Source organism: Benincasa hispida, chromosome 3 (genome assembly GCF_009727055.1).
Source record: "Benincasa hispida cultivar B227 chromosome 3, ASM972705v1, whole genome shotgun sequence".
In the NCBI taxonomy this organism is placed as follows: domain Eukaryota; kingdom Viridiplantae; phylum Streptophyta; class Magnoliopsida; order Cucurbitales; family Cucurbitaceae; genus Benincasa; species Benincasa hispida.
Genome location: NC_052351.1, coordinates 8,225,104 through 8,242,680, shown reverse-complemented (window position 1 = coordinate 8,242,680; position 17,577 = coordinate 8,225,104). Strand labels below are relative to the sequence as shown.

Below are 17,577 nucleotides of genomic sequence, written 5' to 3'. Positions count from 1 at the left end.
TGTAAGTCTCTATTATAAACGGTGTTATATAATGAGACTAAACATTTCGTGGTCCGGTCTTATATAAACTCTTTTGTATAGAATATCCCCGCTCGCATGTCTAATACATGAATGATCAATATTAGATCATTTGTAGTATTTTACAACAATTATAACACCTACAAAGTGGGCCATACTCGTAGTGTCACCAGGATAAGGTACCCAGTCTTATCTATCTACTACAGATCATTTAGGTCATCACTTAAACATGATCCACTAGTATGTCTTCACATACCTGTTTAAGTTACAAAGATAACCTTGGATGTTAGTTTATTGATTTGTGGTTAATGCAACTAAACTATCACATATTTTATAGACAATGTGAATAAAATATCATATATTTTATTAAAAACATAATGAATTTGTTCAATAATGTTTAAAAACTATAAAACCCTACGAGATTTAGGGCATCGACCCCAACACAAAATACACTCGATTCTTTTAGCAAGCATATCGAAATCCTACCCACGGTTGAACCACATTCCAAATTTCACATGTTCACCACCCATGAGGTCAAACCGACACATGACGTAAAGCTCCCACCATCAATGCCACCACTATCACTATCGAAAGTCCTATCCATTGTGGACAGATAACCTCATTTTGATTTAGAAAAGAACCCTGGTAACCCAACGCACACCCAGAAGATTGATCCCACCCCGTTAGCGTCGACCCACCATTGCCAATAACGTCACAAGTAGAACCCTCAACTTAAGCAGGAAGGGATGTTGTGTCACCCATTTAGATGGCACCGAAACCTATACTTGCGCTCCCATGTAAAACTGCACGGGTGAATAAGGAGTTGAAACCGTATACCTATCCATCAAAAAATGACAAGGTGGGAAAGTCCTTGTTGGACGAGGCAGTTATTCGAAAAAGGAAAACTATCTGACCTATTTCTTCTATCAACCCCTCAGCCATGAAAAGTCATGATGACAAGAGGTCGAAGATGTTGGGATTGGTGTCCTAATTCTCCCGGAGTCTCGTTGTTTTGCAAAGATACACATTGTTCAATGAATAAAATAATAGTTATTTCATTCTGACATTTACTCTATCCAATAAACAAAGCTCCATGGTTATTGTATGTAAATTTAAGCATGTATATGAGATATACAAGTGGATCATGCCTTAAGTGATAACCTAAATAGGTCTGTAGTATAAGGATTATGGTGGGATATTTGATCCTGGTGACACTACGGATACGACCCGCTTTGTAGAGTTTTGCAAGTGTTATAAACTACTACAGATGGTAGATCCTGACCGTTTATGTGGAAACATGCGAGCGGGGGTGTCCTATACAAAGAGTTTGTATAAGACTGGACCACGAGATGACTAGACTTTGTATATAACGTCGTTGATACTAGAGACTTACATCTCAACTAAATGACCATATGTGACACGACCTTAATCCTGAGTGTTTTGGGAACTCCTGCTTTTGAGGGCGGTCCTTTGATTAGTATGGGTAAGAGTGGCCAGATTGCCAACTCAACATGCCTACCTTTTTAGGGACTTGTATGATTTGGGAGTTGGGAACTCAATACACAAGATGGAAATCACTTCTTTCCCGAAACAGGGGTAAGTAGAGAGATTGCTCCCTTAAAGGATGATTTTAGGGCTTGAACATAATGGCCACAACTTCTCTTTGGAAGAGAGAACTCAGTCATAGTAGGACTATGACTTATGTTCATTAGAGGGATCAATAATACTTAAGAAGTTAGATGTAACTATATGGGCATAACGGTTATTGGCCCAGCTGTACTTACGGGCGATTTGTGAAGGGTTATCACACTATTGATTGGTTGATATAGACACATAATATATCTATAATAAGAAGACTTAAGCTGTCAGTCTTTAGTGGAGTGCTCGACAATTAACGGATAGTGGATCCCGTGACTAAAGAGTTTAGTTAGTTATTTCCGTACCGTTGGAGCTTCGAGCTACAAGTTCATAAGGTCCCCTTGGTAGCTCAATGGATTTAAGTTAAGGACTAATTCTTGGTGTTGATTTGAAATGTTCAAATTGATAAGAGGTAATTCGATTATATATGAAATGATCGGTGTGATGTATGAGATACATCAAATGGAGGTTTAATGTAATGAGATTTACATTAAATGCCATGGAATAGAAAAAGAGCTATAGTTTATATATTTCATGAGATGAAATATGAAAACTATAAGTTATAAATATAGTATGGAAAGTTGGTTATCATATATATTTATAATAATATTAATTATTGGATAATTATCTCTTTTTCTCAAATAACCAATTGAGTGGGAGGTTATGGTGGTTTCATGGTAACCATGAGATAAAAGGAAAAATATTTTTCTAAATTTAGTAATTGTTGATTTGAGATTTCTATGATCGGAAAGTTACTCACGGTGGCTGTCAAGTGAATTAAATTTACTAAACGACAGTTGAAGAGAGACTAGACGACCGTGGAATGTTTTTATATGATAGCCATTCAGCTGGCCGATTAGCTAAACGATCGTGCAGTTTTTGTTAAACGATCGCATAACATTTGTTAAATGATTGGCATCGTATATATAATAGACTTTGACATCTCCCACTTGCTCAATCGTTTACTCGATTATTCCTCCAGTCTCTTTCTCTAACCAAGTCCAATAGAGCCCACACTTCTGAATTCTCATACCGAAAATACCAAGGTAACCATTGTGGTGGTGTCATACTCAACTCGACATAGTCAAGGTTTTTGGAGGCCATTTGATGTGTTTGTGATCTAGGTGATCGTGCAGTGTAGTGGTCGTAATGTTCGAGCATTCGGGTTGCAGCCTTGGAGTCTGTTCGAGCGTTCGTGATCAAGGGAGATTGAAGATGAGTCTTCAAATGTATGTTTGTTCTATTGTTTTTTTTAGAAAAGCATGCTGTAATTTTGTTTTGTGCATAGCCTGTATGTTTCCGTTTCATGACTGTAATTGTTATTGTTCAAATACGATTGAAATTTGGAACGATCCTTCCGCAGCTCATGGAAATCCTCATGTCCGATTTCCTTCAGAAGATTGCTAGAGGGAAGGCAGTATGTTGTATGGACAACGACGATATTGACTATCTACTTGTCTTTTTTGACCTAAAGGCTCTTGATGATGTGTTAAGTGAAGCGGGTAAGTGCAACATTCGTGGAAATTATGACCCTATGCATGACATTCCGTCATAAGTTACAGTGAAAGTGTTTTCGTCAATGGCTGGTGATAATGACAAAAATGCACTTTGACCATGTAAATGGTCTTTCATTGGTAGTGTAAAAAACAGTTGCCTACTGGATATGCATACATCGAACACTTGGATCCATAGCAATGTATACTATATTTTAATATACTCTCGTACATATTGGCATTCTTTCATCCATTTATTACAACGTGTTTACAAATAATTTTTTAGGTGTTGCATAGTGTAATCCTCCTCGTCAATCATACACTCAATGTAAATAACATACGTTAGTGTTCATTCATAGTTATATCATTAGCGGTATTGGTTAGTATCCATTGTTATACAGAAAGGTGAAAATAACTTCATTCAGTTACAAAATCAGTTACAAATCAAGCTACCTTTAAATATATTATGTAACTAATTGTAAAGAGAGAGAGTGAAAATTGTAATCGAGCGATCAAACTTATCTTGTAGCAATCTTGAATAAAACTCTCGTCAACTTCTCCGTGGACGTAGGCCTTCCTTGGCCGAACCACGTAAAACTATCGTGTTTTTCTTCTTCCTATCGTCTTCTTCTATCGTATACCTCTGACCCACCGATCGTGTAGCTTTTAGCAAACGATCGTCTAGCTTTTAGCCAACGATCATTTACTTCTGCAAGCCTCATCGTGTAGACGACCATCGTTTAGACGCCTTCGTCTAGACGATCTTCAGTAAAGCCTTCATCGTCTAGACGACTTGTCCCTTATCGTCTAGACGACCTCCAGCTTTACCTCCCTTTGCCTAGACGATCAAAGACTCATCGCCCTCTGCGATTTCCGGCAGCCTTCCGACAGTTCTCTCTTTTCTTTTCTCTCGTTCTTTCTCTGTAAAAAGAAAAGAAAAGTTAGTCTTTCGAAGTGCATAACCAGCAGAAGTGTGAAGCTCTAATCTCAGCCATCAAAGTGTAAGGTCGAGATCTTTCATCACACGGATTGTGCTTTCAGCACGTTGTTTTGTGTTTGTGTGAAGAAATAAGGTGGTTTTCGATATTCGTTTAAGGATCATCGTATTGTCAAAGTCCAAAAGGATCAGTAAGTCTGTTCTTTACAACCCATTTTTCTCATCTCAAGCCCAACATCCATCCACATTGTGCATATTATCATATAATGTAGATTTGGACAATGTATGTCAGACCACTTGCATAACCATTCGTTGATTTTCTTTCACAGGAATATTGAACACCCCACATGGAGTGTACTCAAAGATTGCAAGACGTCCAGTTAGAGAAACGAAAGTGATATGGAATGCAGAATAGTTTGTTGGTATGCATGAGATGTATGCACTTGCTTGTGTGAAGTCGACTTTTTGTACACGCCATTTAACGAGAATGATCATTGGATGTTATTGACGATTGACATGAATGTGGGGAAATTTTTTGTTTAGGATTCAATGTCATCGTATATCAGCTTAGCCAACTTGAAGAAGAAGTTAATCTCGAAAACATATACACTACCAAGTCTAAACACATTTTGCAATGTTCGAAAAGTGAAGAAAGGTCTCCCTATATAGAAGATTAGATGAGTTAGCATATCTAATATCCAAAGAACGGAGACATTGGACTGTGGTATCTTTTGTTTTAAATTTATAGAGTATCATGTAATTCAAATGGACACTTTGTCCGTGTTAGACTTGAACATTAAAAAATATCGGTTTCAGTACTTATGCCAATTGTGGGCAAATAAAATGTACTACAATCGGAAAGATAATTTATGAATATATTATGTGTTTATTTCTTGTCATACAGATCCAACAAAGTTGTACTTTGAAATTTCCAAGGTCAACATTACAACATAATTCCAACTTCAAAGATAAATGCACCAAAATACATACATAAAATATATTTCAACAAAATACTTGATAGAGGATGAAGTTGGGTCATAAAATAGATATGTAGTAGATATCTGACACGTCCATGACGTTAATAGTTCTTCAATATATCCACGACATATGCTATCCTATCTAGGCCATCAAGCGCAAAGAAAATCCGCAATATGTGAGTCTTTTTCCCAAGTATATTGGTCACCTTGAAACATTGTTGAACTAGCATGCCTTGAATCTCCTTCAGCTCATGTGCTAACCGATCTTACATCTTCACAATCTCCCGGTCACTACATAACACCTCAATAAATTCATCTAGCTTTGTCGCAACATTGGCAACTAAAGCGGCCATCTCCGATATGTTATGGTAAATGGAATCTCTCTTTCATTTCCAGCTACCATTCGTTTCCACTGATGTTGGAGATGAGTTACTTCGACGTTCTGGAGGACGTTGTGATGCAGAAATGTAATCACCTGGTTGAGATTCCACTGGATCACAATCAATATTGAGATCAACATCGTTGAAATCATGTTCAGATACAGCATCTTCGTGCCTCAACTCATCCTCGTCATCTTTGGCATTTCTTGCATGAATATCTATAGTTTTGTCCTTTCCCAATATGCCAGCCAATGCAGGGTAATGGGAAAATGGTCTCTCATAAAGACCAGAAGCATCCATGTGTGCCTACTAATATATACGAATATTAACTCAAAATCCAATAATATATTAAAAGTAGTTACGTAAAATGTTAATGCACCTTCACCCACTCATCGCTCACACTGAATAATCATTGTATCTTCATTCCAACCGAAGTCACTCTTATTCATTATCTCAAGATTTCATTATATTTCATCTTCAATGTGCGCAATCGCAAGTCAATATGCGGTAAAACCTTGAGTTCACATCCCAGTATCCTTTCTGCCATCATTCATTCGATTTAATTCAAATACTCATTCCTAAACCCATCCTCAAACCTCCAATGCGGGTTGAAATAGCATCCTCAATTGAGGTCCAAAAGTGTTTGTTCAACACTCTACCCCTATGTCGGAAGCTGGAGACCTCACTATCCATCCTTTAAAGGTATTAAGTTAACCACTAAACAATATATTGTGCATTCCCTATGTTGACCAGGTTGGGAAAAAAATAAAAACAAAATCAAACATAAGGATAAACAAAAGCCTATTCAAACAAAAGAAAAACGATGAATAAATGGATAAATAAATAACATTCAATCACAAAAAAAAAAAAAAAGAAGTAGAAATATCAAATAAAAGAGATAACCAAAAAAAGAAAAAGAAAAAAAGAATTACACATCGGTCGATTACAACAATAACACTAAAATTGAAAATGCATAATGGTTCAAAGTCTAGTACACACAAATGTATATCAGGATAACACAACCGGTACTTGAAAAATAACAAACTCGAATCTATTAACCAATCTACCTAGTATTGAACATCTCAACTACTAGAGATTTCCTAAAGTCATTCCGTTCATCAGACGTTTCAATCGATCCAATGTAGTTACAATTGTCGTTGTCTTCCACTCTGTCTGAATTATGCAATAAATCTTCCATTGGGTCAACCATCATTTTAATTCGAATAAAATTGTGTAACATGCAATAAGTTGAGATTATCCTTTATTGCATTATTATATTGTTAAAAACAGGGAAGACGTAAAATCGCCCAATGCATCTTCAACAACTCAAAAGCACGTTCAATACAATTCCTAGTCGATGAGTGTTTAATATTAAAATACTTTTCAATTGTTGTTGGCTGACTATCATCCGTCCACTCACTTAAGGTAATTCTCCCAGAGTCTCATTGTTTTGTAAAGATATACATTGTTCAATGAATAAAATAAGTGTTATTTAATTCTGGCATTTACTCATATCCAATAAACAAAGCTCCTTGGTTATCTTATGTGAACTTAAGCATGTATATGTGATATACAAATGGATCATGCCTTAAGTGATAACCTAAATCGGTTTGTAGTATAAGGATTAAGGTGGAATACTTGATCCTGGTGACACTACGGATACGGCCCGCTTTGTAGAGGTTTGCAAGTGTTGTAAACTACTACAGATGGTTGATCCTGACCATTCGTGTGGAGACGTGGAGTAGGGGTGTCCTATACAAAGAGTTTGTATAAGACCTGGACCATGAGATGACTAGACTCTGTATATAACGACGTTGATACTAGAGACTTGCATCTCACCTAAACGACCATAGGTGACATGACCTCAATCCTGAGTGTTCTGTGAACTCCTGCCTTTGAGGGCGGTCCTTTGATTAGTATGGGTGAAAGTGGCCAGATTGCCAACTCAACATGCCTACCTTTTTGGGGACTTGTCTGATCTGGGAGCTGGGAACTCAATTCACAATATGGAATTCACTCATTTTCCGAAGTAGGGATAAGTAGAGAGATTGCTCCCTTAAGGGCTGATTCCGGGGCTTGAATATAGTGGCCACAGCTTCTCTTTGGAAGAGAAAACTTAATCATAGTAGGGCTATGATTTATGTTCATTAGAGGGATCGGTGGTACTTAAGGAGACATATGTAACTACAGGGGCATAACGGTTATTGGCCCAGCTGTACTTACGAGCGATCTGTGAAGAGTTGTCGCACTGCTGATTGGTTAAGATGGACACATAATATATCTGTAGTGAGGAGAGTTCAGCTGTCGGTCTTTAGTGGAGTGCCTAGCAGTTAACGGATGGTGGATCCCGTGACTAAAGAGTTTAGTCAGTTATTCACGTACCGATGGAGCTTCGGATCTACAGGTCTATGAGGTCCCCTTGGTAGCTTGGATTTATGTTAAGGATCAAGTTCTTTGTGTTGATTTGAAATGTTCAAATTGACAAGAAGTATTTTGATTATATATGATATAATCGGTATGATATATGAGATATATCTAGTGGAGGATTAATGTAAATAAGATTTACATTAAGTACCATGGAATAGAAAAAGAACTATGGTTTATATGTTTCATGAGATGAAATATTAAAACTATAGGTTATAAATATAGTATGATAAGTTGGTTATCATTTATATTTATAATAATATTAATTATTAGATAATTAATATTTTTCTTTTAAATAACCAAATGTAGTGGGTGGTTATTGATCATGGTAACCGTGAGTTTAAAAGAAAATCGGTTTCCTATTTTGAAAAAGAAGTTTTACAAAAGTTTTGAAAAAATTTGAGTTTTCTCTCCCGCAGAAACTCACGGAAGTCGTCAAGTAAATACAGATTTACTAAATGACGGATGGGCTAGGTAAACGATCGTGCAGGTGCTAGCTAAACGATCGCATAGTTTTTACTAAACGATCGCATAGCTTTGCTAGACGATCGCTGGCCCAAGGTACACGATCGTGTAGAGTCTGTCGAGCTAAACGATCGTATAACTTTATCTAAACGATTGGCATCCACCTATACGATAGGTCTCCGACTTCTCTCACTTGCCCAGTCGTGTACACGATATGTCTTTCCTCCTTTCGTCTGCCTCACACTAAGTCCGAACAGAGCCCACCCTATGGATTCTCACACCGAGAATACCAAAGTCGCCTTGTTAGTGGTGTCAGACTCAACTCGACATCGTCGAGGTTTTTCGAAGGCCGTTCGTGGTGCTTTGGAGGAGTCCGTTCGTGGTGTTGCGGAGGAGATCGTGACCGAGGAGATCGTTGAAGACGAGCGCGGAGTGTTCATGCTGTGTTGCAGTCGTGTAGATCGGGCGCTCGTGGTTGCTATGATCGATCAGAGTGCGCATCAGAGTGTGGAGACGCTTCTTCCGATGTTCGTATAGAGTTTGTCTTTTTGTACATTTATTGTTCATGCTGTAATTTCTCTGTATATTTGCATAACCGCTTGTATTGAAGTCGATTGTAAATGTATTATTGATTCATGATTGTAATTTGGAATTGTCTTGCTTCCGCTGCTCACGAAAATCTCGAGTGTCGATTTCCTTCAGTTATGGCATTATGCACACGCACGTACGCACCCCTTGTAATGGCATATGGATATCGTTTTTTTTGCCATTTGCATTATCGATTCCGATATAGCTCATTCATAAATTGATCTCATCGATTGACATCTTCTAACCATTTCTCGTTGGTGCACATCGGGAACCATAACGCCATCAATCTACAAATTAAATATACGTGTAATTAGGTGAGTAATCACCAAATGGTAACCACTACATTGCGTGGCCGCATACAGACGTCACACGTACTTACTTATCGTTTAGGTTCAATCCATCCTAAATCATAACACAAGCTTACCATTCTATCTATCATATCAATCAAGTTGATCCGATTCGTTCTATCTCTCAATAACGCAAGAGAGAACTTATGACTTTGCAAATGGAGAGAGATTCGAACCATCGGTATTCCTATCAATACTTCGATTTTCAAGTTAACCCAAACACAATCGAAAACGGTAAATATGTAGCATTATGTGTCGTCAGTGAGTGACCATGTGTATATAAAATATTCATCACAGGCATAATAAAATATAACTTTATCGATACGGTTTCCGATTACATAAAACAGTAAATTGGAAACCTTAAAGATTTGATGAACGATATCAGTCATCTAGAACAATAACCGTTACCGATAAACCTGAGTGGTGCAACAATAACTGTTGATGTATAAGGGCAAAATTTGGAAACTTGGACAAAATAATAATAATAATAATAATAAAGGTGTGAGTCCCACCATAATTCAATTGATCATTACGATTTTCTAACTAGGACCCACTTGCCAGGAAGAATGCACGACAGTACACGCTATCAAACATAATAAAATGGATCCTACTTTCCAAATTGCATTTCATTAGACCCTAAGTATTGTGTTAAATTATATGATATTTTGCAATAATTATTATAGAAAATTGATAAGCTAATTGAAGACTCGAAGACGTCTCCATTAACTATGCGAAGGGCCTTATCCTTAACTTCAAGATTCCAATTCAATTTTATTCCGTTATTATTGGGAGCCCATTGCTCTTTAGGAGAAACCGATGGAACAAGATAATCATTCACTTTTCTCTCCCATTACCTAATTTGTTTATCCATCTAATCAAGTTTAGACCAAATTTTATGAACATACCAATAGCTATGTTAATATAATATTGTTATTGACAACTATTTATATAAATAAAAAGTTGTAAAAATTATTTAAATTAACAATCAAATTATTTTTACACCCAACTAAACTAAATTTCAAATGGAGTTCAACATTAATAGATAATTCAAACATAGATCTTTTAATTGATAATACACACTTTATATGTCGAATTATGTTCACTTTGACGATCACTACTGTTATTGAACGAAATATTTTCATGCATTTGTCGGGAGACAAGTTCACCCCCATAAACCTTCACGACACTTGGACACGAATACTGAAAACTCATAAACAAACCATTGACATGGCACACCAATCAAAGCACTGTTTCTTATTTCACAGATCATCAGCAAGCTACAATTTATCTACATAAAACACCACAGGCTTCACACTCAAGCCAGTTTGCAATAAATAGAGACGGACCATAATTTCACATGGCACACACGGACATTATTTATATACATTGGCTGGGTATGATGTTTTTAGATATTTATTTGTGAGAAAGTTACAGAATCAGACCATTTTCTACCTCCACAAATTGGCTGCAGTCAATTCCCTTACTTGAAAACGTCTTGATGAGCCTTGGAAAGATCTTAGCAAGCATAATTTTGAATCCAGTAGAACTTTGGTTCGGATTTTCGAGTTTTGTTGTTCCACGGTGATAATCACTTCCTACTGGAGTTCCTTCCATGTATGCTCTACAGGCTGCTAGAATGTGCTGATAACGTCTCCTGAAGTGTTCCTCCACAAGTGTCTCAAAATGCTGCAACAGAAAGAAATGACATTTTGGAAAAAGTCACAAATCACAAGGGACTTTAGCAGTCTGTCTTTTGATTTCATCAAATGATTGGAAATATAATTTAGAAAACTAACTAGCGTGAGAAATGCATTTATGTCATGCAGACAATGTATTAATCAGTTAAACTTTCAAACAAGATCTTTCCTGGCACATTCATCTGCACCATATGACATAATTAGTTATGTACCGGTACGATTGCTTGACCCAGAAGAATAGTCAAGTCTCAGTCAATTGCCCGAACAATGGAAGGCAGAGTTAGCTATTATACCTTAGGGGGTTTGCTTAGCAAGTACATCATAGATTTGCAGGTAACAAGAAATGCATTCTCATTGTAGCTCGCGGAGTTTCTCTCTCCCTCAGTTCGTCCTAATTGAGCATCATATCCTGCCTCGTTATAATACGGCTTCTCATTTAGCACGAGAGCCTGAAGGGAAAGAAGAATTTGAAGTATAGTAGAACTCCCAGGACTCCACACTTCAGAGCCGCTGCCTGTCCAAGTGTTTAGTAGACTTAAACAGACCTTGCCAGATTCATACAAGTTTGGGTTGACACGGAGCCCACCAGAAATGTAATGCACTAGCTGCAAAAGATATGAAGGAACTTAGGAACAGCCTAAGATTTACAAGAGAAATTTAAATACATTTTCCAGCTAAGAAAATTCACGACGGAGATGAAAGTTTGAAAAATATTTCCCTGTCTACGATAAAGAGAGAGGACTTGATTGTAAATAGAAACATAGTGCACGAGCAGCTAATTGCAGAAAATATTAAATTGGCAGTACAAAGAAATCGATTTATCTCAGTCACTATTTGTAGCATAGAAACTTACAAGATGCAGAACTTAATGAGAGCTTACAGGTGGTATTTGAGGGTACTCTGGAGGAAGAAAAATGTCAAAAAAGAAAAGGCCGTCATGGTAAGGTGTTCCAGGTGCACCAATAATGACGGCTCGAATAAGATCCATCCTCTCCTCAAAGACACGAACATAGACAGTTTCTACAAAGATATCTCTCATTCAGTTGGACAGTTGCATGCCATCTTCATAAGAATTAATGATTGAAACAAAACTAAAGAATATTAAATGCTAACCAGGAAGATTATTTTTAAGAATGCTCCATTCTTGTTGGACCTTCTTTAGCCATCCTCTACTTGCCTATGAGAAACCAGAAGGAATATGAAAGGGTCATCTCGACTGCTGCAATAAAATGACAGACCAAAGATTCTAAGGTATGTTTCTGACCTGAGAGAGAATAGATCCTTTTCCTGATGAAAGAAAATGATGGTCTGGGCAGTCACTGGCCATGTCAAACTGTGCAAATAGGTCGTAGTTCTCACTTGAGGTTGAAAGTGTTAAATCTTCATACTTATGAATTTCTTCAATGTTACTTGTCTCACCAAAATTGTGTGACTTAGCTATTTGTGACATCTCACAAGACTCGCTGCACGTTTGCAGCACTTCTTTCTCACAGAGTAAATCAATTTCATCCTCACCTTCAAATGATTGAAGGGCTGTAAAAGTGCCCGATATAATTGTTGATCGAACTGATCCAAAAAACGTGGAAAAAATGTTCGAGAAAAATTCAATGGCAGCTCGAGAAAAGAAGCAAGTAGTATCCCTTTTGAAGTTTTTACCAGCACCATCACAATTTGGCATATCCTGAGCACAAAGGATGCATTAACCATATAGTTTAAAATGAATTAAGAACAGATTAACTGGAAGTGTTGGAATTGGCTTTACCTTTCCTTTCTGGATATTGTATGGTTTCAAAGGCTCAATCTGGTCTTGTCTCGACTCCTCGAGATTTTCACCATTAGGTTCAGCGGTTGTAGAAATTTCATACTTATCAATGGGGAAAATCTCTTGAGGTGAAACCTACAATCAAGTGCAAGGGAACTAATATGACTACAGCAGCTATCTCATATAAAATCTCATGCATGGATAGAGTATTACCACAGAAAGAACCTTCACAGATTCAAACCAAAAACTAATGCAAATTATAAGGGGAAAACTTCAAATTTTATTGATTAAAATTCATAAATGATTAAAAAAATGCTAAATGATGGAGCAATTTCTTTAAGACGGGATCTATTAGACCTAGAACGAGATTCCCTTCAAGAAGCCTATCATCTGGTGAAGGAACTTACCATTCACAAAGCAAAGAAGATAAGAGTATTACAGCTATATTCAATATTGCCTAAAATGAATTTATGTGGGATCCCTGGTCCCTGCTACATCTACATGTATGATGAAATAGTGGAACATAATGAGGTTACAAAAAAGGTATAGACATCAACTAAAATGAATACCATGCTTGTAGAACAATTAGCCCATTTGACCTCCACAGCACCATCTTTAAAGCCTGTAACATGACCAATGAAGGATAGGAAGTTGTCCATATTCATGTTATTATCAACGATGTGATTCTTCCCATTCTGAGCAGACTCATTCATGGAGATTTCAGAAATTATATTATTTTTATCAGATTGACTGCCAAACTTATCCAATGCCAACCTAAACACAACATCTCCAAGAGAGAAGTTATAATCTGGGTGCTCAACCAGTTCGTATGCACTCATTGTTTCCTCCACCAACAATCCATCCAGATTGCTACCCTCACTCAAATCATCGGTTCTCATTTGAACCTTAACAGTTCGTTCCTTTGCATCAACAGCCTGTACAACACCCCATCTTTGATAAACAGACATGCTTGAATCATCACAATTGCCCTTCTCCATAACGAACTGTTGAGGCCAAAATTCATGAGCATTCATAACATTTGCTGGAGTTAAACAATGGGAATCTAATCCTGTGGAGCGGCTACCATCCTGCCATAGCACATCAACTTTAGTTTTTTTCTTCACGATGACACAGATTTCCTGAAAGCCTGTACCACGATATCCACCATTGATGAGGTCATGAGTAGTAATTAACTTTTCACCAAAATAATTGTCTTTTTCATCCACAGGAAAAATACACCAATCACCAAGATTCCAATTTGCATGAGGAAAGCACGACAACGAAATCAATTCCTTTGCATGTTGCAAACGTGGGGGAGCCATTAAACTAGAAGAACAACCCATCAAAACTGAGGCAAGCCAATCGACATACACTAGTCCTGCCTCCACATAACAGACTGTTCCCTCACATCGGTCGTCTTTCCACCCTGATAACCATCCAGGTGGTTTGGAAACATTTGAGAACCTCACTCTTTGTCCAGGGTAATAAGGGTACTGTGAATCATCGAGTGCATCAACAGATATGGGCAAGAGCTTCTCTTGGTCCACAGTAGTGATTTCGCACTTGGTCCCATCATCAAAAAGAACACTGACAGAATCAATAACCTTATCTACTCTTCCAATCCATGGCCCATTAACAACAACATCTCCAGCAGAAATGGAACGAATTTTTAAAAGATTTTTAGAATTAACATCTTTGATTAAGGGTCCATGATTTTTCTCCAAATCAACAAGCATGTCTATACCAACAACCTTTCCCATCTGTCCAAAAGGATCATTCACAGAACAGACTGCATCTCCAAGCAGGAATTCCCTCTCAAAGGAAAGAAACTCATCAATTTTTCCAATTGTTTCCTCTAAGCTTGATAAAATGCAACTAGTTTGGCCGTGATAATATTCAGCTTCCTCTAGATCATCGCTGCTATCGCACTCACTGGAATTCTCCCAATCCGAGTCACTTAGAAACAGGTCCATCAATAAAATGTCTATACAATAACATCACATAATACTATGTTAATAACATATCTACAAGCCCAAATAAAGATGAAAAAAATTATAAGAACAAATACCTCAAAGTGTCCTCCAAGTAAAAATTCAAGCCTCAGTTGTTAAAACCAGAGTTTGAATTTTCTCACGTACTTTTGCTTAAACTTTAGCAAACAGTACTTTGGGTAATTTATAACTTCACAGAGAGCACCAATTCCTGAAAATTAGATATGGAGAATATTCATTCAAATTATGTCATTAAATTGAGAAATATAAGAAAATGATCTTCCATGTTTTGCTGCATTACAGTAATTTTGTCAGCTTTGAATCATAACTTTTTAAGCAGAAGCATTGAATCACTCTTAAAGAACATCATCAACAAAAAATGTGCGGAAAGAACACCAGTAAGTTGGATATGGAGGATACCATTCAATTTCCACTTCGTTCATTAAATCTTCCAACTCCTGGGTAGGATCCAAAAGTAAATTGATTTGTGTACCACAGCTAACCGAAGATTGAAGATAAATCTGAAGCAAAAGAGATTGATGATTGTAACAATTGTCTATATCTATCTGCCAAATGAGCAATTTCCAATAAGTATAAAAAAGTTATACCTGAATGAATCAAAATCCACAATAGGATACCTTCACTGACAGAAACAGAGCAAATTGCAAAGAAGATTTGCAAAGGGATAAAAGGAGTCAACAAGGACCCAAATGCCAAAGGAGATTTGCCCGATAGGACTGAAGTTTCAACCAAAGGAAACTTCTGAATAATAGTTTCCAGAACTGTTGAAGAATCAGGAAGCAGCGAAACTGCCAAATTAAGACTTCTCTGCGTTGTTCTGGAACAAAGATGGATGATCACAAAGGAGTTTTCTTTTTTTTTTTTTTGATTTTCAAGTTGACTGCATCAACCATAAGAACCTATTTGCCAAAGGAGATTTGCCCAACCCAGAGAAAACTTCGGAATAACTAAAAATGCAGAAAATTTAACATATATTAAACTACTCTGAGAGCCCAATTCAAATGCCAAAGTAAATTTGCCCAAACATCAAGCTTTTTTCGCCAAGTCTGTCAGCTCTCATTCAGATTCTTTCCTCAGAAGGATGTTAATTAATGTTCATCAATAGTACCAACGAAAATAACCAATCCACCACATATATCCAGCAGCTTGATCTAGAATGGAGAAGCCACATGTTGCTTGATTACTTCAAGAGAGCTATGTCATCAATAATTCACGGAATCAACAGCCCAACAAATCTATTACATTCCCTTTTCACCTGCAAGGACCATTTCTGTTAGTAATTTCCTTTAAAAAACTGATGAAAAGAGAATAGCATATTGATTAGAACTAGAAGCCACTGCTTTTGGTTGTTCAAGCTGCAGCACTTAAAATTATTCCACAAACATAGAGAAGAAAATAATATATCCATATATGACTATATATACCGATAGAACTGCACTTTCCATTTTTAGCATTTATTAGCCACTAATCCTTAAACGGCATATGAAAAAGACAGGCGTATGAAATGGAATTTGGATGTGATATTTTCTAGAGAAAAAGAACAAAATTCAGCGTTCAATTATGGAAGAAGGAAAGGTCAAAATACTAATGTTTTCAATGCGCTTCCCAAAGAGTTGTACGGAGACACTTCAAGAAACAAACAAGTATGAAGGGCTTAACCTTGTGACTCTACAGTCCATCAACAAAATTTCGAACGGAAAGCCAAGAAAAACTCGAAAAAAACAATAAACTCAAAATGAGAAAAGTATCTCTCAACATAAACGAAAACCGATATCCGGATTTGATCAGCTGAAAACGCTCTTCCTTGAGAACCCGCAGATGATACGTTCAAGAAAAAGAAAAAACGAGGCTAAATGCTTTAACTCCATTAGATAAATAGATAGCATGCAAAAGAAGAATAAAGCGAAAATCATAAAATCATAAGCAAAGTAAGGTGGCTGTGGAACTTTGTACCTCTGAAAATTTCATGTATGGCCAAAGGAACTCCCGGAATAGAGCGAAAGGAGGACTCCGGCGAATCGAAGGAACTCAACGGAAAACATAATTCAGAGTCACGGCCAGAAAAATCACCTTCTGGCAAACGAAGCATATGACAAACACAGGGAAACGAGAAACGGAAGCGGAAGATTTCAGAAAGGAGAAGTTGCAGCGATGAAAATCCCGGTATCGGCAGCATTTTCGAGCCTGGAAGCCATTGCAGAGTTGCTCTCTTTCTCCCTCTGCCGCTCGGTTGATGGTGGCGCGTGGAGGATCCACTACCAAATTACTTAATAATATTGAGACCCTTCAAGAAGAGATACCAAAAAGAAAGAATATGCCAAAAAGATTTCTCGAATAAAGTGGGTTTTTTATTTTTATTTATTATTATTATTATTCTTCTTTTTTTGGAAATGAAGTAGGATGGCCTTTAACATGTTTGTTCATTTATTTTGATTATTTAAAATTGTGTATGCTAAATTAATTAATTAATATAATTCTTTTAAATCATTTTTTTTTTCTTTTTCAAAATGTATATGGTTCAACTTACGTAGTATTTGTGTAGAAATTAAAGTCAACTATATCAACCAAAATTAGATGTTTGGTCAAAAAGAAATAACAATAAATAATAATAAAAAATCTTTTTCTTCCTTTTAGTTGATAAAGTTGGAACTTTTTTTTTTAATTCAACATCCCATAAGATTCAAATCTCTTTTTTTGCCAAGTCGAATATATGTTTATTATATAGTTGAATTATACTCAAATTGATAATTATTTAGGTTTTGTTTGATGATAATTTTTTTATTATTTTTTTTAAATATTGAGTTTATTTCCTTACAATTTTTTCAACGTTTACTAAGGA

General features: G+C 36.7%; 1 protein-coding gene across 1 annotated transcript; it reads right to left on the bottom strand.

Annotated features, from left to right (window-relative positions):
* Positions 1 to 10,489: 10,489 nt before the first annotated feature.
* On the bottom strand, positions 10,490 to 17,070 carry LOC120073078 (probable ubiquitin-conjugating enzyme E2 24). Its single transcript, XM_039025686.1, has 11 exons — positions 16,692 to 17,070; positions 15,326 to 15,993; positions 15,138 to 15,238; positions 14,795 to 14,928; positions 13,296 to 14,710; positions 12,727 to 12,861; positions 12,229 to 12,645; positions 12,078 to 12,141; positions 11,845 to 11,984; positions 11,258 to 11,569; positions 10,490 to 10,953 (listed from the first exon to the last, which is right to left on the bottom strand). Exons 5-11 carry the CDS (start codon positions 14,697 to 14,699, stop codon positions 10,696 to 10,698), a joined length of 2,730 nt encoding a protein of 909 aa, XP_038881614.1. The 5' UTR covers positions 14,700 to 14,710; positions 14,795 to 14,928; positions 15,138 to 15,238; positions 15,326 to 15,993; positions 16,692 to 17,070; the 3' UTR covers positions 10,490 to 10,695.
* Between the last annotated feature and the right edge of the window lie 507 nt (positions 17,071 to 17,577).